Source organism: Cervus canadensis, chromosome 30, assembly GCF_019320065.1.
Source record: "Cervus canadensis isolate Bull #8, Minnesota chromosome 30, ASM1932006v1, whole genome shotgun sequence".
In the NCBI taxonomy this organism is placed as follows: domain Eukaryota; kingdom Metazoa; phylum Chordata; class Mammalia; order Artiodactyla; family Cervidae; genus Cervus; species Cervus canadensis.
Genome location: NC_057415.1, coordinates 24,236,075 through 24,256,405, shown reverse-complemented (window position 1 = coordinate 24,256,405; position 20,331 = coordinate 24,236,075). Strand labels below are relative to the sequence as shown.

Here is a 20,331-nt window from a genome sequence, read left to right as displayed (position 1 = left end):
CTCATCTCCAGCCTTATTTCTCACCACTCATCATCAGGCAGCTTGCTCTCTCTCTCTCTGGCTTTTGCACACACATCTCCCTGGGCTGACAGCATCGGTCCCTAGCTTCTCTTCCTGCTTAACTATAATTCCTTCTTCAAGATTCAGCTCTCTAAGATTTCTTTCATGTTATCTCATATTTGCCTTTGAAATCTCTCATTATTACTTCAGTTAAATTGATAATTAAGTATTGTTTCACAATGACCACATCCTATTTAGTTAAATATTCAAATCTTTTAACATTTTTGACAACTTTCCCACATCAAATTCTAAATACAATCTCCTTACACATGAAAAAATACATACAATGTCAAAATCATATGATTGTTCCAATGATTGCTCCTATTTTTCTTTTAAAATATCATTTAACATGCATTTACATTTGATATTTCACGCAAAGGAGTGCCTGGAGCAGAAGAAGGGCAAATCATTGTTAATGTGCTCTGCAGCTTAGTGATGATGAGCTAAAAAGCATATCCTTTCTATACTTACATCTTTGCTTGTCTCTCTGCATATGTTGCTATTTGGTTATGTGGCTTTTCAAGATAAAGTATTTGTTTAAGTTTGGTTTCCTATATGCTATGAAATTGCACTAAACTCCAAAGTAGTGATTATTGGTGAGAATTATATAGCAAATGGCAGAACTGCCCTGAATCAATATTGTTGATTAGACAAAGTTTGTCTTCAGTGTATTTAGTATGCATATGAGATTCCTAGGGCTTCCCTGGTGACTTGGTGGTAGATGAATCTGCCTGCAATGTGGAAGACTCAGGTTCAATCCCTGGGTTGGGCAGATCCGCTAGAGAAGAAAGTGGCAACCCACACCAGTATTCTTGCCTGGAGAATCCCATGAACAGAGGAGCCTGGTGGGCTACAGTCCGTGGGGGTCACAAAGAGTTAGATATGACTGAGCAACTTAACACTTCACTTCACATGAGATTCCTAGCTTCATGGACTTCTGCCTCAGGAAGTAAAATTTCTTACAATCCCCCACCCCCACAAAAAAAGACTCAGCTCTCATACCTCCTCCTCCGAGAAGTCTTTCTTGTCACCCCTACAGTGGAATTTTCAGGTGCCCTTGCTTTCTGTTCCAGTCAGTTCAGTCGCTCAATCATGTCCAACTCTTTGCGACCCCATGGACTGCAGCACACCAGGCCTCCCTGTCCATCACCAACTCCCAGAGCTTACTCAAACTCATGTCCATAGAGTCAGTGATGTCACCTAACGACCTCATCCTCTGTCTTCCCCTTCTCCTCCTGCCTTCAATCTTTCCCAGCATCAGGGTCTTTTCCAGTAAGTCAGTTCTTCCCATCAGGTGGCCAAAGTATTGGAGTTTCAGCTTCAGTCTGAAACTTCAGTCTTCAACTTCAGTCTGAAGCTTCACTTCCGGCTTCAGTCCTTCCAATGAATATTCAGGACTGATTTTCCTTTAGGATTGACTGGTTTGATCTCCTTGCAGTCCAAGGGACTCTCAAGAGTCTTCTCCAAATGCCCCCCAATTCTGCCTCCATCAGGGTGCTCATTACACTGGTTTAGAATTGCCTGCTTGTTTTTCTCTCTCCCCATCATGAGACTTGGAGCTCCTTAAGAATAATGAGAGTGTCTTTCATCTTTACAACTCATACTAAGAACAGTACCTGGTGTATATTTGTATCAGTTTACCTTGCCAATAAAGTTATTCCTGATTTTCCTTTTTCTTGTTCATCCAAGAAGAGTCCAGGGAAAGATAAAAAGGAACATGGTAGAAATCAGTTTATGCAAAAGCAAGATTTCAACATTGTAATCTTTTAACTAATATGAGTATTCAAATTTTGTTGCACATTGTCATTCCATTATAAAGAATACATGGTGAAGGTGATAATAACTAAAGCTATTAATGAGATTATTTTACTTTTTCTGTAAAACTGAAAATAAAATAGAAATAATCCATCATAAATGGGGATTCCCTGAGACCCAATTTCTTGGTGCCAATTCCATACTGAAACAAACACTGGAATTTTCCTGTCTGGGGAATGGAAGACATTTAGATCCTGATTGACATGTCTGTCTCAGTGACAGATGAATGCCTTAGAGACAATTAAGCCCTGTTCTTTAGTCATGGCCATGCCGAATCTTATTTAACATCGACAAAGAGGAATACATTTTACTGGAATGATGGAGTTAATCTCTGAAAGATTCCTGAAACCCTCTTTTCTGAGATAATTTAAGTATATATTTACTCAGTGATAGCTCTTTGTAGGTCCATCCAATTAAAAGTCTATAATCATTAAGCCCCATATATTCTTAAAATAATGAAGAGTTTCTTTTTCTACAACTTTGCTTTCCTGATCACTAAATTGACCAAGTAAAATTAACCTATTTACTAATAACTATTTTATTCCCTAGGCTATCTCCATGTGTGTATGTATGTGTGTGTTAACAAATCTAATAGTAGATTGCTCATCAGAAACACAATTATAGTCATTCTTCTGTTCTACTACCTAGGTAATTATCGATTGATTAATCTGTATATTTTAATGATTTGGTTCTCTACTTCCCTAAAGAGGCAGAAAACTGTTTTAAAATGTAAGATAATGGAGACTTTTACTTGTTGCAAAATAGAATTCATTTTAAGTGGTAGAGTCCCACAAGGGAGTGCTAATGTGAATAATTACTATTATACACAATCTACCAAAATGAGCAGTTATATTGCTTTTAGTGATGGAAGGATCTTCAAAATGTGATTTACATTTATATCTTTAATGAAAATTAGTACATTCTTCACACTTTCTGATTCCTCTATGTTTCTTCTGTGGCAGTGTAACTTCCTACTACTGGTATTTGCATTTGTAAATTACAGAGTAATTTGTGGTAAACAATGGATTAATGTATTTTGCTAAGGACCTAGACTTGTATCATCCAACTCTTCACAAAAATCTGCTATGTTACAGTCCACATTTCAATTTAATTTCTTTTAATTTGAAATGTGTCTTGAGTACCCTCTATGAGTTTATCATAATGCAATACTTTGTGTCTCCAACTGCAAAACTTCTATTAAAAGACTAGGAAAATGACTGGGGATGGCCTTGATTGAAAAAATTTAAAAGACATTAAATAATAGTTACCATATCTGGAACAATTGTTCTATGTCAAAAGGTATAGTATATACCACACGTGAATTATTTCTAACGCTTACAGTGGAAGTAATTTACAAATAAAAATGTAATTATTTCCCCTATTTTGCTGATGACAAAACTGAAGTTTAGAGTTCAGTAAATCGGTGTCCAAGGACAATGCTAGAAGGTGGGTGGACCAATATTCTAACACAGGTGTTTCTGATGTCAGATTGTGGGCTTTCCTTCTGACACAAGGCCATAATTAAGGGTACAAAGATGCCACAAGCTTGTATGTGACATTTTTTGTCTCTTCTTCCAAAACTCAAGAAAGACAGAGACTTTGACCAAGCATTTTTTTGCCTTTTCCATAGCAGAACATGTACTGACAATGCTTGGTTCACAGGGTTAGGAATCAGTATATCATTCAGCTGGTAATTTTCCTTTCTTTGACTTCTGGCAGAAGCTTTCTCTGGAGCCAGAGCCAATTGTTTTTCTCTAATGACTTAGAGGGAGGTTAGCCTGAGGCTGTCCTGGGAACTGCAAGTCTATTTATCATCTTTTTCTTTGTTCCATGGATCGTATCCAACATGCAGCTTTGACTGGCCTCATGGGGACAGACATGTTGATTATTTCCACTCTGAAAGGAGAAACACTGATAACAAGATTTGGCTATTTTCTAGAATTATGAATATAATGTTAAGCAATTATTAAAGTATATGCATACTTATTAAAACTTATTCCTTGCACCAAAGATATTTATTGAGCTGATTTATTTGCAGTTGAATGTGGTGGACAGTAGAAATGAGATATGTTAAAGGTGCTGAGAACTTCCATAGCTTGGAAAGTTGTGAGAATATATAATTAACCATTTATAACAAATTAATTAACACACCCCTTAACTGGGAATAAAGATTTGGAGTAAGGCCATGAGTCAAACACCCAGTCCAGGTGTTAGAACATGAGGATGAGATTTCATTTGCTCAATGAAATAGGACTCTTCTCCTAGGAAGATTCTAGTTTATTAATTCCTAAAGTAATTTAGGCAATGCCTTTTTTTAAAAATAGTTTTTTTATTAAGACAGAGAAGCAAAGATGGGCACTGCTTCCTGACTTTGCCCTCACCCCTCTTCCTTACTTTCTGCCTTTACTCCTCTTTGCCAGGTTTCTAGCCAACACCACTTTCAGAGGCCTCAGTGGTTCCATCAAAGTGAAAGGTTCCACTATCATCAGCTCAGAAAACAACTTTTTCATCTGGAATCTGCAAAATGACCCCATGGGAAAGCCAATGTGGACACGCTTGGGCAGCTGGCAGAGGGGGAAGATTGTCATGGACTATGGAATATGGCCAGAGCAAGCCCAGAGGCACAAAACCCACTTTCAGCACCCAAGTAAGCTACATTTGCGAGTGGTTACGCTGATAGAGCATCCATTTGTCTTCACAAGGGAGGTCGATGATGAAGGCTTGTGCCCTGCTGGCCAGCTCTGTCTAGACCCCATGACTAATGATTCTTCCATACTGGACAGCCTCTTTAGCAGCCTCCACAGCAGTAACGATACAGTGCCCATAACATTGAAGAAGTGCTGCTATGGATATTGCATTGATCTACTGGAAAAACTGGCAGAAGACATGAACTTTGACTTTGATCTCTATATTGTTGGGGATGGCAAATATGGAGCCTGGAAAAATGGGCACTGGACTGGGCTGGTGGGTGATCTCCTGAGTGGGTCAGCCCACTTGGCGGTCACTTCCTTCAGCATCAATACTGCACGAAGCCAGGTGATAGATTTCACCAGCCCTTTCTTCTCCACCAGCTTGGGCATCTTAGTGAGGACGCGAGACACAGCAGCTCCCATCGGAGCCTTCATGTGGCCACTCCACTGGACAATGTGGCTGGGGATTTTTGTGGCTCTGCACATCACTGCCATTTTCCTCACTCTCTATGAATGGAAGAGCCCCTTTGGCATGACTCCCAAGGGGCGGAATAGAAGTAAAGTTTTCTCCTTCTCTTCAGCCTTGAATGTCTGTTATGCTCTCTTGTTCGGTAGAACAGCAGCTATCAAACCCCCAAAATGCTGGACTGGAAGGTTTCTGATGAACCTTTGGGCCATTTTCTGTATGTTTTGCCTTTCAACATACACGGCAAATTTGGCTGCTGTCATGGTAGGTGAGAAGATCTATGAAGAGCTTTCTGGAATACATGACCCTAAGGTAATACTTCTTTTTACTCTAAATTTCCTTATTGTCCATTTTAACTCTGTATATTGTGTCTTATGCTGTAGTAGTTTATATGCTTTCATCTAACACAGAATATTCTCTGAACCATCTGTAGAGACTAATCCAAAAAGTCTGTTGCCGAATTGCACTAAATATTTCATTGCTTTATTAAATGAAACAAAAAGAGTGAGGGATGTTTTTAGGAGATTTTGTTCCAAAGAAAGTCTGATAGAAACATCTATTTGTTCAGTTTTTTACTTGCGGTAGTTAACCATCTGGCAGAATGGCTATCAGGGAATAGTCTTACAAAGTATTTTCACCCAAAGTAAAACTTCAAAACCCAATTAATTACTTCTCTTGGGAATTATTGGAAATAAATAATAAGGTCCAAATTTAAATAGTAAAGAGTCCTTTTTCACCATGAAAAATTGCAAAATGGAAAGAACTAACATTTTATCATTGGTACTCAAAGTCAGAAAGCTAGAATACTCAATTCGTATAGCCAAGGAGTACTAAGCTAACTGATCTGGAAAGATTAACTAGGAAGAGAGCATCCTTTCGGGTAAGAAAGGCTGATCACCTTAGGGTTGGAGGAGGATGTCAACAATCACATTATAATTTCCAAGAATATTCAAGAAAATCGTCTCTATTCTAGGCTACCTTTGATATTCTAGACATCTGACCCTATGAAGAAAGGAGGAGGGTAGGGTTCAGGTAAGCAGGTAAAGCAGTGGTGATACTTGAGTAAAGATAGCCATGTCTGTTTGGTGACAAGACCTCTTTCAGTGACTACAAGTATGATGAACTTGGCCAACCCAGTGGGAGTGGAGAGGAGGGGGTTGTCAGGGCTCAAAACAATAAGTCAAGGGAGTACTACAGTCCCAGTGGGGAACAGAATGCAGATCCAGAGCAGACATGTATTCCAATCTGTAGAACCCATCTACCAGAGACTGGAGAAAGCTGTAATTCAGTGAATATACCCAGGACACACTGTGCTAAAGCATCTTGAACTAAGCTGAGCATTTCAAACTGTGAAACACCATCATGACTTTTCAAATATCCCTTTTCACATCAAATATCGTAATATTGAACCCTTTACCATATATTTTTATCAAACATTTAAAATTAATTGCGCAGAGAATGAACAAATAGGACATTTACTATTTTTGTTAAATGACAAGGTGGCCCAGAGGGCTAGTGGCAGCTTTAGAGAATTCTCATAGTTTGGATTAGGATATATGGTCTGTTCTGCAAACAAATGAATGTGAGAAATATGACCCATATGCTGAAAACCTCCTTAATACATGTGAACCTCATGAAAAGACTCAGCAAACAATGGATCATTGACTGGGCAATGAATTGCATTTGCTTCTTAAAGTGCAGTCAGGACTTTAGGTTATCATCTGGAATTTAATGAACACAAATAAGTTCCATAGTATAAATACATGTGTTACCCTAAAGAGAGATTTGGTGATGCTTCAGCATTCATATTGTACTGGTATTAGCAGCCTCTGTTTATTCTTTGCCCCAAGAGGTCTGTGGATCTCCCAAAAGTTTGCCATCTTAATAGAGACTTACTCAATTTTTTTTTTTGGCAGTAATCTTGCAGTATGGTTCTTAAATTACACATTCAACTTGGAAACTATTCGATCCAATCTAGTATAAGAGACAATATATGTGCCATTTGTTGTGAAGATTCCAGACAATTATCATATGTAAAAAGGTGAAGTTATACTAACTAGAGTTTTATTAATCAGAACCAAAGATTATCAAAATTTTCATGGATGTTATGCATGAGAAACCTGAGGCAATTATCATTTTAAGGATTAAAACGAAAAGCATAACAATAAACCATACACAGCAGTAAAACGGTTTTTTTAAGCAAAAAGAAGCAACCATTCCATTCCCAATTCCATTCTCAATAAAATGTCACATTTTTATAATCCTAACCCAGCCCTCCAGACAAAGTAAGAGGAAATCAGTTCACTTTAATCACTCAGTCATGTCCGACTGTTTGGGACTCCATGGAGTGTAGCACACCAGGCTTCCCTGTCCATCACCAACTCCCAGAGCCTGCTCAAACTCATGTCCGTCAAGTCAGTGATGCCATCCAACCATCTCATCCTCTGTCGTCCCCTTCTTCTCCTGCCTTCAATCTTTCCCAGCATCACGGTCTTTTCAAATGAGTCAGTTCTTTGCATCAGGTGGCCAAAGTATTGGAGTTTCAGCTTCAGCATCAGTCCTTCCAGTGAACACCCAGGACTGATTTCCTTTAGGATTGACTGGTTGGATCTCCTTGCAGCCCAAGGGACCCTCAACAGTCTTCTCCAAAACCGCAGTTCAAAAGCATCAATTCCTCAGTGCTCAGCCTTCTTTATGGTCCAACTCTCACATACATCCATGACTACTGGAAAAAAACATAACTTTGACTAGACAGACCTTTGTCAGCAAAGGTCTCCTTTTTAATACGTTGTCTAGGTTTAATATGCTGTGAGAGGAAATGGACCATGTCAAATTTGTGTTACATTTACTAAGGTCTTAATGAAGTGGACAAACCTAAATCTAAAACATTTTCAATTTTTAGATAATAAATGAATTTTCACTAAGTTTCCCAAAAATGTATGTCTCTTCCCTAATGTTGTTTAAAGTCTCTCACTTTTTTCCATATAAAAACACCTAGATTATTTGATGAAGAAATACGCAACATCTGAACTTTTGGCGAATAAAGTTGGTGACAGAATTGTTCCATTTTCATCCAAATGTGTGGTATTATGCAGATGACATAATGACCTCATTTCCCAATGACAGGCATAATCAAAACAATTTCCATACATTTCAGTCACTCAGCATTCATTCTTAGGTATATTCTACTCACTCACATGAGCTCTTTTCTCTCCTAACAATGCTCAATTCTTTGAGTGATTCTTTTTTCTTTTTTACACTAAATGATGTGGAAAATGCAGAAGTAGAAAAGTAGAGGAGAAAAGATTAAAAAAATATATAAAAAACAAAGGAAAACAACTTAGAAAGTTATTAAGTGTTGGTAGGATTGAAAATTGGTATAGCCACTCTTGAAAACAGTCAGAAGGTCCTCAAAAAACTAAAAGTTGAACTACAGAAGAAAAAGCTATAAGCATGCCAAAGTTTAGAAACAAATGAAACACATCAAATTTCAAAGAAAGGGTAATTGCCTTCAACTGAAGGCTTAATTAATAAGATAATAGCATCTGGTCCCATCACTTCATGGCAAATAGATGGGGAAACAGTGGAAACAGTAACAGACTTTATTTGGGGGTGCTCCAAAATCACTGCAGATGGTGGCTGCAGCTATGAAATTAAAAGACACTTGCCCCTTGGAAGAAAAGTTATGACCTACCTAGACAACATATTAAAAAGCAGAGACATTACTTTGCCAACAAAGGCCCATCTAGTCAAAGCTATGGTTTTTCTAGTAGTTATGTATGGATGTGAGAGTTGGACCATAAAGAAAGTTGAGAGCCAAAGAATTTATGCTTCTGAAATGTGGTATTGGAGAAGACTCTTGAGAGTCCCTTGGACAACAAGGAGATCCAACCAGTCCATCCTAAAGAAGATCAGTCCTGAATATTCATTGGAAGGACTTGCTGAAGTTGAAACTCCAATACTTTGACCACCCAATGAGAAGAACTAACTCATTTGAAAAGACCCTGATGCTGGGAAAGATTGAAGGCGGGAGGAGAAGGGGACAACAGAGGATGAGGTGGTTGGATAGCATCACTAACTCAATGGACATGAATTTGAGTAAACTCTGGGAGTTGGCGATGGACAGGGAGGCCTGGCGTGCTACAGTCATTGGGGTCGCAAAGAGTCAGACACGACTGAGTGACTGAACTGACTGACTAATTAGTAAGATAAACTGTGTTCTTAATCTTGAAGAAGACTTGGAAGTTGAATATCTGCATCAAGGAAGAAAGAATGGACATTCCAAGGAAAAGAACAGAACATACTATTTGGAGGTAGAACATATAAGGCACAGTCAGGATATCTTGAAGAGCTCACTTTAGCCACAGCATGAAAGGAAGGAGAAGAGCTAAGTCTGAAAAGTAACTTGATTGAGATATCAGAGGATCTTTGACATTGGGCTAGAGATCCATTGACATTTTTGAACAGTGCACAGCACAGAGAAGCAGAATCCACTTAGAACGGTTGTTTCCGCAGTAGCAATTAAACACGATTAGAAGAGAAAGACAGTGTTGGAGCTGGAGAAAGAGTTGGAGTTATAGATATTGTCACTGATAGAAAGAAAAGTCAGGAAACATTGTGGTGACCAGATCAGTTGTTGTTGAGTCGCTAAGTCGTGTCTAACTTTTTTGCGACCCCATGGATGTAGCCCACCAGGCTCCTCTGTCCACGGGATTTTCCAGGCAAGAATACTGAAGTAGGTTGCCACATCCTTCTCCAGGGGATCTTTCTGACTCAGGGGTCAAACCCGTGTCTCCTGCACTGGCAGGCAGAGTCTTTACACCTGAGCCACCTGGGAAGCCCAACTAGATCAGTAGTTATCTGCTCAGTTATCCGTTCAGGATGTGGCAATTAACTGGATGTGAGCGTCAACAGAGAGCCACACGTGCCAAGTTGCAGGCCTGAGTGTATAAAATGATGGTGCCGTTCAGGAAAGCAGAAAAGGCAGTTCATGAACTAGAAATTATGCTGATCAGTTCAGTTTCATACTTTGCACTTTAATATGTGTTGGGCATCCAGGTGAAATCCAGCAGGCACTGGGAAATATGGAACCAGATTTCAGGAGTGACATTGACACTGGTGGGAATCTGAGGCCGAGAGGTGACACGGTGGGGAGTCTGAGATCCCCAAGGGAGAAGGCAGTAGGGAGAAAAATTGCTGTTCTAGGAGAAGCAGCAGGCATAAAGTTGGCATATGGTTTTGCGGAGAGATGAGGTGGAAGTTGAGGAGATAGAAGTACCTTGAAGCAAAATCACGCAGGCTCTTGAATGCCTCTTTGTAGACTGAATTTTAACTTCTTGAGATGAAGATTGATATTATCCCGTCTACTAAGGGGGTTATAGAGAGGACAAAGATCAGTGTCCAGCCCAAACCATGAGAATTAGCAGGTAGGTGTGTATTTTAATGTTTGATGAAACTGGGTTTATGTGGTTTGCTTTTTTCTAATACTTTTCAAACTTCCATTTTCATAGCATTTTGTTCTAAGGAGTGAAAATGTATCATTTACATGGAAGCCACAAATCTGCTGTAGTCCTGGGATGTTTGTTTTTCCATTGTAATGTGAAACTCTCCTAATACTGAAAGAGAGGTGATTTATATGGAGTGTTGTTCACACTCTGAGGTTTCTTCCACCCCCCTAACTCATGATCTGTCTCATTTCTTTTCATATATTTTCATCTCTGTCACCTACTGGGTATCAGAACAATTCTCATTGTACTATGTTGCCATTTTTATCCCGTTTTCCCACAGCTCATTTAATTCACCTCAGGCAAATTTCCTGGTGCTTCCACATTAATGCTCTTAAACACCTGCCTCCTTCCATTCTCTAACTCTTCTTTAGTTATCTTGGGATAACCTCCCCATGTCTCCTCTATAATTGTACGCCTGAAAACTTTGAGAATAACAACTCCCAGACTTCCCTAGAAGCATTTTATTAAGAAATATGTTCCTAGGAAATGATGTCCTCAGCTCTTAGAGGCCATCTAAGCAATCTCAGTCTAAAAATCCAATTCCTAAGAGTTCCATCTACCGTTTCCTTAAAACTACTTTTCTGTTACATAAAATATTTTAAAGTATAGAAATAGCATTTTCTTATTTTTGTGTAAATAGTATCTATTTCTAGCCCCCAAAATTGGCTATGGTTTTTTTTTTTTAATGTATCAGTCTTGGATTCTAAACAATAACTTATAAAATATTCCTATGGGAAATGTGTTTGGATGAAAATCTGTTGACTTAAAAAGTAAGCTTTATGATCTGTATTTATACTCAATCCATCAGCAAATTGAGTCTTGGCTGCACAAGCGTCTGTAACCATAGTATTAGATAACTTACAATGACTGAAATAGCCCATTTTTCTCCTTGGTCATAACTGTTTAGCATGCTGGCTATACATTTAACACCGTTAATAAACTGTTAAGCATTAAGAGTGTGAACATTTTATCACCATTTCAGAGCTGAGATTCACTGGCTTCAACCAACCACTTTGAATCAGAAGTAAAATTAAATGCAAAGTGCTGCACAGGACAGGCCAATTTATGATTCACTACAAGTCACAGCGGCCAAGGCAGGTTGGAATGCTTTTTTTTTTTTTCCTGACAGGGGGTCATAGGGAAGAAATAATCTTGTTGCTGGCTGCTCCTACTGATAACCCCAAGGGAGAGGGACTGGCCTGCTGTGCAAATGGAATTGAAGAGAATAGTTCTATCCTCCCTTAGCGAAACTAGTTTTGCCAGAATAATTTGCTTTACACTAAAAGTAATATATGTAGCTTCTCACTCTCTCCCACCAACTCTTTTGGGAAGCAAGCTCCATGCTTCAAAGCAGGTGGGCTCTTGAAGCATGAGACCATGAAAGCAAGAATTTATGAGTAATACATTTAATAGAACTTATATGGGTATTTCTCCATCATAAAACTAGCACCATCCATTATAGGCAGTGCAGAAAATAGTGTAGACAGATGGAAGCAAGTGCTCATTGCCTCATCATCAAAAGTCATTTCCTCTTAGCCTTTTGAGATGATTGACAGGTGAAAAAAATGCAGTATTATTTTTATCCAGTAAGGTCTTCATCTGGATCTATGGTCAAAGGAATAGACCTGGGCATCCTTAGAACATTCTAGCCATTGACATTCAGTCTGCTGAGGTATAAGAGATGAGAATATCACTTCATAAAGCATAAGGTACACTGGAAAATAAAGCCCTGCCTCCTCTCATAGAGTTGAATTAACATAGTTGAAAGGATACGTGAGCAGTCAAAATGAACTATTTGCTGATTTTATTGTACTTTCTAGTTCTTCTTTTCCAGCTTCTCTTATAAAATGCCCCCTTTAGCCCTGTGTCTCTAACATATATTTAAAAAGTCGCCTCCTTAGAGGGATTAGGAGACTCGTGTCATTTTTTTTTACAGACAAATGACGGTCCTGCTTTAGAAAAACAGTCCTGGTGAACATTCAAGTAAATATTAAAAATTAAAAAGTCCTGCCTGTGAAGACAAAAGCAAACTTTAATCAGAAATATTAAAATAAAGTACACTCACATAGCCTTAGTAGGAAATGATAAGCATCTCCCAAGATAATAAAAACCACCTTCACTGATCTTCATATAACACCATGTGGTTGCCCAGTAAAACATAAGAATTCATATAATAAAAGCTGGCCTTGAAGAAGGAGGCAGTGCCAGAACTCTAGGGCAAACAAGACGTTGAAAATGGAGTTTGATGTGAGAGGAAAGAAAACTGAACTACACCAAACCATTTGTTTTTCCTTTAATTCATCCCATAACAGCAACTTTTGTTCCAGGTACCATGCTAGGTGGCTAGGAATTTAGTAGTCAGCAAAACAGACGCTGTCCTTGCAACATGGGGTTTAGTAGGGAAGAAAGATATTAATCAAGGGAACACATAAATCAGGTAATGATTTAAACTGTGACTGGGTGCTGTGAAAGCAAATACAACAGAATCTGAGAGCCTGGCGGGAGACCTGATCTGAGTGGAGAATCCGAGAAACCCCTCCCTCGCCTCACCCTCAGGAGGGGAATTCTGGCTGAGATCTGAAGGATGAGACCTGAAGGAGGCAACTGAGCAAAAGAGAACTTGGGTGAGGTGACAGCATCTCGGGGTGCCATGCAGCATGAGCAGAAGCCCCAAGACTGGAGGGAGAGGGTGCAGTCCTGATGCTCGATCATGAGCTACAAGATCGGAAAGCCAGGAAAGGGGGAACAAGAAGAGGACAAGTCATAAACTAGAGAGGTTTTGTTACCAGACATTCCAGAGAGAGAATTTCTTAAAAGAAGAAAAATCTAAGTAATGCTGTAGTTTCAGTGGAGTGGCTCTTCCCCTGGGCTCCATGTACTTTTAGATAGAAAACATAAGAGGAGAAACATCCCAGTCATTTTGGCAACAAAAATTCACGATAGATCAGGGAAGTGTCCTCTATAAGAAGTGCGTTAAAAGAAAACAATTTTTAATGTACTAAATGTAAAAGATTACTTGGATGAAAAATTGAATGTGCTAATGTTGCACATATCTTATGAATATACTCAACCTAATGAATCATAAATGAGTGGATTGTATGGCATGTGAATTATATCTTAATAAAGCTATTTTAGTAAATCCCAAGCAAGCAAACAAACTACCATATTACCAAACTGGAAGGCTAATTATTTAAAGATGTCAGAATTGTCCTTGATTAGTTTACACATGTAAAGCAATTCCAGTGAAACTCCCAAAGGATTTTTTTACTGGTTTGTTTGACTGTTGCCAAATCTTCTAAAAAAATTTTTATTTATATATATTATTTAAAAAATATTCAAGTGACTTGTTCTAAATATTGAAATACTTAATATTAGTAATAATAACAGAAAAAGCTAATACTCATTAACTATTCCCATATGCCAAGCACTGTTGTAAATGGCAGAAATAAGGTAACTGCCCCCCACTGAGTAGTCACGGAAATTAAAATAATCCAAGTAAAGCAACTAGCATAGTGTATGACAACAAGGGGTCACACACACAAAATAGAATTTATTAGACTGTCAGATTTTAATATCATCATTAATTATGTCTTGAACAATTAGTGTCCTCTCTCACACACGCACTGTCACTGTGAATTGGGTAAATGGCAAGATTCTCTTTTTGAGCTCAGTTCTAGAGAGCTTGGAGGCAGAATTCTTTTGCACTAATAGCAGATTTATTGTCTTGTGGTATGCATTTTAAGCATCATTTCTGGCTTGATGTAGTTTTTCTACTTTCAAACCATTTTAATTTATGCTATCTTGTATTTTATGTGACCTTTAAGCTGCCTTAAGTCTTTTCAGGAAGAGAGCAAGGTATACATGAAATAATGTTAAAATCAAATAATAGATAAAGGATATTAACAGCAATTCACAAAAGAAAGAAAATTGACCAATAATTTTTTAAATGTTAACTCTTACTTGTAATCAAAAAAAGTTTAATTGAAACAATAATGAAATGATATACTTACCTAACAAAATAGGACTATTTTATTAATAGTTCGCAATCTTGATGGAAGCACATTAAGACTAACACCAGCATACCCTGCTATTGTAAGTTGTTACAATATGTTCATAAATTAAATTGGCCATTTATATCAAGAGCTTTAAAAGGGTTCATGCTCTTTCATCCTTGACTTCACTCCTAGGAATCTATCCAAAGAAAATAACTTAATATATAAACATCAATTTATTGCAAAGATCCACTGCAGCCTTTCTCAAAACATCAAAAACCTGGAAATCACATAAATGTCCAGCAACAGCACAATTAATGCATTACAACGTTACTATGTACTATAAAAATGCATCCAGTAGAGATAATTTTAAAGAGCTTTTAAAGTGTCAAAAAATCAAAACATAATGCTAAGTAAGAAGTTGAGAAACAAAGCAATATATTTCCAATTTTATAATATGCATTTGTACAGGCTATAAAGGGAAGTGAATAGAAGAAAACATAACACATTGTTAACAGCACTGGTATCTGAGCAGTGTAATTACAGAAAATATTTGTTTTATTATTTCTACCTCATATTTTCTACAGTTCAGTTCAATTCAGTTGCTCAGTGGTGTCCAACTCTTTGTGACCCCATAGACTGCTGCACACCAGGCTTCCCTGTCTATCTCCAACTCCCAGAGCTTACTCAAACTCATGTCCATTGAGTCGGTGATACCATCCAACCATCTCAACCTCTGTTGTCCCCTTTTCCTCCCGCCTTCAATCTTTCCCAGCATCAGGGTCTTTTCCAATGAGCCAGTTCTTCTCATCAGGTGGCTAAAGTATTGGAGTTTCAGCTTCAACATCCATCCTTCCAATGAATATTCAGGGTTGATTTCCTTTAGGATTGACTGGTTTGATCTTGCAGTCCACGGGACTCTCAAGAGTCTTCTCCAGCACCACCGTTCAAAAGCATCAATTCTTCGGCGCTCAGTTTTCTTTATGGTCCAACTATCATACCATACATGACTACTGGAAAAACCATAGCTTTGACAAGATGAACCTTTGTCAGCAAAGTAATGTCTCTGTTTTTTAATATGTTGTCCAGGCTGGGCATAGGTTTTCTTCATATTTTCTACAATGTTCATATATTATTTGTGTTACTATAAAGCATGTACTAAGCCAAGTAAAAATGAGAATAATTCAGACACAAGACAATAGTCACAGTAGCACTATTTGCTACACATGCACTCCTTCTGTCTGCAGCCTTTCAAGTCCAAATAGAGTGAGTTCCTCACTGAGTAGCACTTCCATTGACAAATCTTTACATCTTTAAGATGCTGTGCTTTCCAAAGAGACTTTTGGAAGCACATTTTCATCCCCATCCTGTTTATTCCCTTCATAGGACTTAATGCAATCTGAAATTATCATGTTATCTATTTTAGCTAATTGTCCCACTGTGTCTTGTTCATCACTGAATCCTCAGAGTGTTGGAGGAACAATAAATAGTTTACAAATGTTATTCAATTAATGAGTGAATGAAAAATGGCAGCATCATTGGAATAGGGCTATAGCATTATGCAGGGATTACTTTGAAATTGATCAATCAATCAAATGCTTTAGATAAGACCATACAAACATTCTCATACTAGATTCTGTAAAATGAACTGAAGGAAAACCTCCCAGTAAGGGACAATGGACTGTGAAACAAAGAGCAAAGTCCTCATGTTGGACAGATCTAAAGTTTGATGTATGTTTGTGTGGAGTTTGACAGGCTACTTGCCATGACCTCTGTGTCCTCATTTGAGAGGATTACAGGAGATAATGGATGTAAAATATCTATCCAAAGTTCTGATTCCATCCACCACTAGATTATAAACTCCATGAGAGGAGAGTTTATAAATTAGATCTATCTTATGCATCTGTATTCCTAGACCCTAAGCATATGTCGACCATTCATTCAGATAAGTATTGAGTAAATAATGCACTTGGCCATGAGGCCAAGAAGAAGTGACCAGTATGTGTCCAGTAGGAAAGAGGCAGAGGGCAGGAGCACCTGTCACTTGCAACTGAAGAGTACACCCAAGCGAATTTCAAATTATATCCAAGAGTGACCCATAGCATTTGAGTCATGAGTTGATATAAGCAGATGATCAAAACAAAGAAGATCTAAGACCATGATGCCCATAGTGGAAGCAAGGGTAAGAGATATATGATCCTTGAATGGGAACGTGAGATAGATAATGCTTCCACAGCCTAGGTGGTTTTAGGTCCTTAGCAGCAGATGATGGAGGGAGGTCAGAAACATTTAGAGGTCTAGTAAGGAGAGTCGGGCAATCGGTCCCATCACGTCATAGAAAATAGATGGGGAAACAGTGACAGACTTTATTTATTTATTTTGGCTCCAAAATCACTGCAGATGGTGACTGCAGCCATGAAATTAAAAGACGCTTGCCCTTTGGAAGAAAAGTTATGACCAACTTAGACAGCATATTAAAAAGCAGAAACATTACTTTGCCAACAAAGGTCCAGCTAATCAAAGCTATGGTTTTACTAGTAGTCATGTATGGATGTGAGAGTTGTACCATAAAGAAAGCTGAGCACCGAAGAATTGATGCTTTTGAATTGGGGTGTTGGAGAAGGCTCTTGAGAATCCCTTGGACTGCAAGGAGAGCCAACCAGTCTATCCTAAGGGGAGTCAACTCTGAATATCCATTGGAAGGACTGATGCTGAAGCTGAAGCTCCAATACTTTGGATACCTGATGCGAAGAGCCAACTCACTGGAAAAGACCCTTATGCTGGGAAAGATGGAAGGCAAAAGGAGAAGAGGGTGGCAGAGGATAAAATGGTTAGATAGCATCACAACTCAATGGACATGAATTTGAGCAAACTTTGGGACATAGTGAAGGACAGAGAAGCCTGGCGTGCAGCAGTCCATGGGGTCCCAGAGTCAGACATGACTTGGGGACTGAACAACAACAAGGATCAGGTACACATTACATGACACTTAGTAGCAGTTTTAAAAAAATGGATATTTCCCTTCTTTTCCTGAATGTACTTTAATTCAAGGAACTTAAAAAAAAACAAAAAGACTTGCTGTTTCAGGCTGATAAATGGAAAACTAAACAAATGAGCATGCAACCTGTTTATTTTGTCACCTACTTCCAAAATAATTTTGAGGAGACATCTTTATAGAATTTTTTAAATAACTGAAGCGTGATTACTTTCAAATAGATATAGTAATTCATACTAACTGCAGCAAAATGTTTTCACTTAGACATCCTGCTGGGTTTCCTTTAATGACTATCTAAGATCACTTCTTTCATTTGAATACAAACAGAAAATGTGCCAAATTTTTGCAAACACTTCCCTTAAATTAGGGGAAAATTGGCCTATAGTTTTGTTTACATTATTAATCTCCTTACAAAGCACAGTCTTTATACATAGCTACTTTCATTTCAAAGAGTATGTCATAGGACATCTGTAAATATTCACATATATGTTGTTGTTTTAGTCACTAAGTCATGTCTGACTCTTTTGTGACCCCATGGACTGTAGCCCACCAGGCTCCTCTGTCCATGGGATTTTCCAGGAAAGAATACTGGAATGGGTTGCCATTTCCTTCTCCAGGGGATTTTCCTGATCCAGAGATTGAACATTCACATATGTATTATGTAGTTATAAACAATTATCCATATACATTTCTATGGACTGTATGTCCACACACACATACTTATATTATGTAAAAATTAAAACAGGTTAAATGGACACACACATTATAATTAGGAAGAACTATTACTCCAGGTCACTCCTGGACATAATACGGAAATCACCTGACTACAACTTGCAACTGCAGGTAAGAGATGCTCCCACCCTCTGTCTGTCCTACTGGACTCAACTTGGCCATACCTCACTGCTTGGTCTCATAATCATTCCAAGTATTCAGATCATTCCATACTCAATGTTATGGGATGGATAGGTGGAGAGCCCTGGTAGGCAGTGAGGTACTGTGATACAGAAGGCAAAGTCCTGATATTAGATATATAGATGTTTGAAGCTGAGTTTTACGGTCTGCCCTGGGAAGAGTCTCATTTTCATGCTCAGTAAATATCTATATGTATCTGATGACTTCATAAGCAATCCCCAAAAAGTTTTATGTCTAAAACATATTTGTTAGCTCCATTAACAGTGTGAGTTAAGGTGAGTGTTGGATTTTTATAATTTAGTCTCAACTTGACATTTTGGCCCTTAGTCAGAGCAGAAGCTATGTGATCTAACCACTAGTATATCCAGCGGCAAGTCTGGAGGCTTAGCTGTGAGTTCTCTTCCATTATGAACTCAGTCTGGAAAATTCACCCAGTTGGGGCTCAGTTTTCCAAGTTGCAACTGCATACAAGCTTGCTCCAGCCAATTCACCTGCACTGTGCATGCATGCATGCTAAGTCACTTCGGTTATGTCCGACTCTTTGCGACCCTATGGACCATAGCCCACCAGGCTCCTCTGTCCATGGGATTCTCCAGGCAAGAATACTGGAGTGGATTGCTGTGCCCTCCTCCAGGGGATCTTACCAACCCAGGGATCCAAACCACATCTCTTATATCTCCTGCATTGGCAGGCAGGTTCTTTACCATTAACACCACCTGGGAAACCCCTAAGCTGCACTATACATACATATATATTCAACTGCATTACATATATTATATATATAGATGATATTGTGCATAACTGAAGTTTAGAAAAGATGCTTTGTCAGAATTCATTAATACTTTTCAAACCTGAACGTGTCCTTACCATAGCATTTTATCAGAAAACTGTTGCCTAAAAAATGCCAAATAACAATACATTTTTAACCCCAACCCAAACACCCTGTCAACCTTTATTGACGTTATATTTGATCTAGGCTTTTTCTCATGCATGACCTGAAGACATAGAATTAATGGAAGTGAATCTTACTGCAAATAAGTATGTAAACAAAGGAAGATATATAAGTATGTACATTTCGTGTGATTTACATGTTCAGTGTGATGATCAGTCAGCATCCTGAGGGTCATACATGAACTAACTTGCATACTTAGCTCTGTAATAAGACCATGGATGTAACTTCAGGAATAGGTACTGAAACTATCATCAATCAATAATTAATAATGTTTATCAGACACCTGTTTTGTTCTGGGGACTATGCTAATTGCTTCACATGGGTTTTTCTCATTTAAACTTTACTGCATGCATACAGGTGAGGAAACAAGGCTGAAAGAAATTAGGTAAGTTATTCAAGGCTGAAAGTGAAAATGTTAGCTGCTCAATCATGTCCGACCCTTTGCAACCCCATGGACTGTAGTAGCCTGCCAGGCTCCTCGTCCATGGACTTCTCCAGGCAAGAATACTGGAGTGGATTTCCATTCCCTTCTCCAGGGTATCTTCCTGACCCAGGTCTCCTGCATTGCAGGCAAATTCTTTACTGTCTGAGGCACCAGGGAAGCCCCAAGTGGCTATATTCAAGGCTCCATAGCTTATAAATAGTAGAGGCAGGATTCATTTCCAACAAATCTGACCGTGAATCATTCCCATCCAGTGTCATTTATACATGCAGTAAGAATGTCCTCCCCGACCTGATTTATTCCATACAGCCTATCCCCACCCCTGGACTTAGTCTGGGAAAGCTGTTCACATGCAAAGATGATTCAAGGGCACAGACAGCTGCAGAGACTGTGACATTTGAGTCTGTCCCCACACAGTATAGTATATGTTTCAGTATGTGATGACTAAGTAAGAGAGACGCAGATGCAAGAAGGATTAATTCCATCCCACCCTCACCATC

At 38.6% G+C, this 20,331-nt stretch overlaps 1 protein-coding gene across 1 annotated transcript in view; it reads left to right on the top strand.

Annotated features, from left to right (window-relative positions):
• Positions 1 to 20,331, top strand: part of GRIN3A (glutamate ionotropic receptor NMDA type subunit 3A) — a 189,472-nt gene that overhangs the window by 69,853 nt on the left and 99,288 nt on the right. The window contains exon 3 of the mRNA XM_043453623.1: positions 4,296 to 5,343. Within this exon, the coding sequence (XP_043309558.1) occupies positions 4,296 to 5,343 (1,048 nt within the window). The remainder of the gene's footprint in view (positions 1 to 4,295; positions 5,344 to 20,331) is intronic.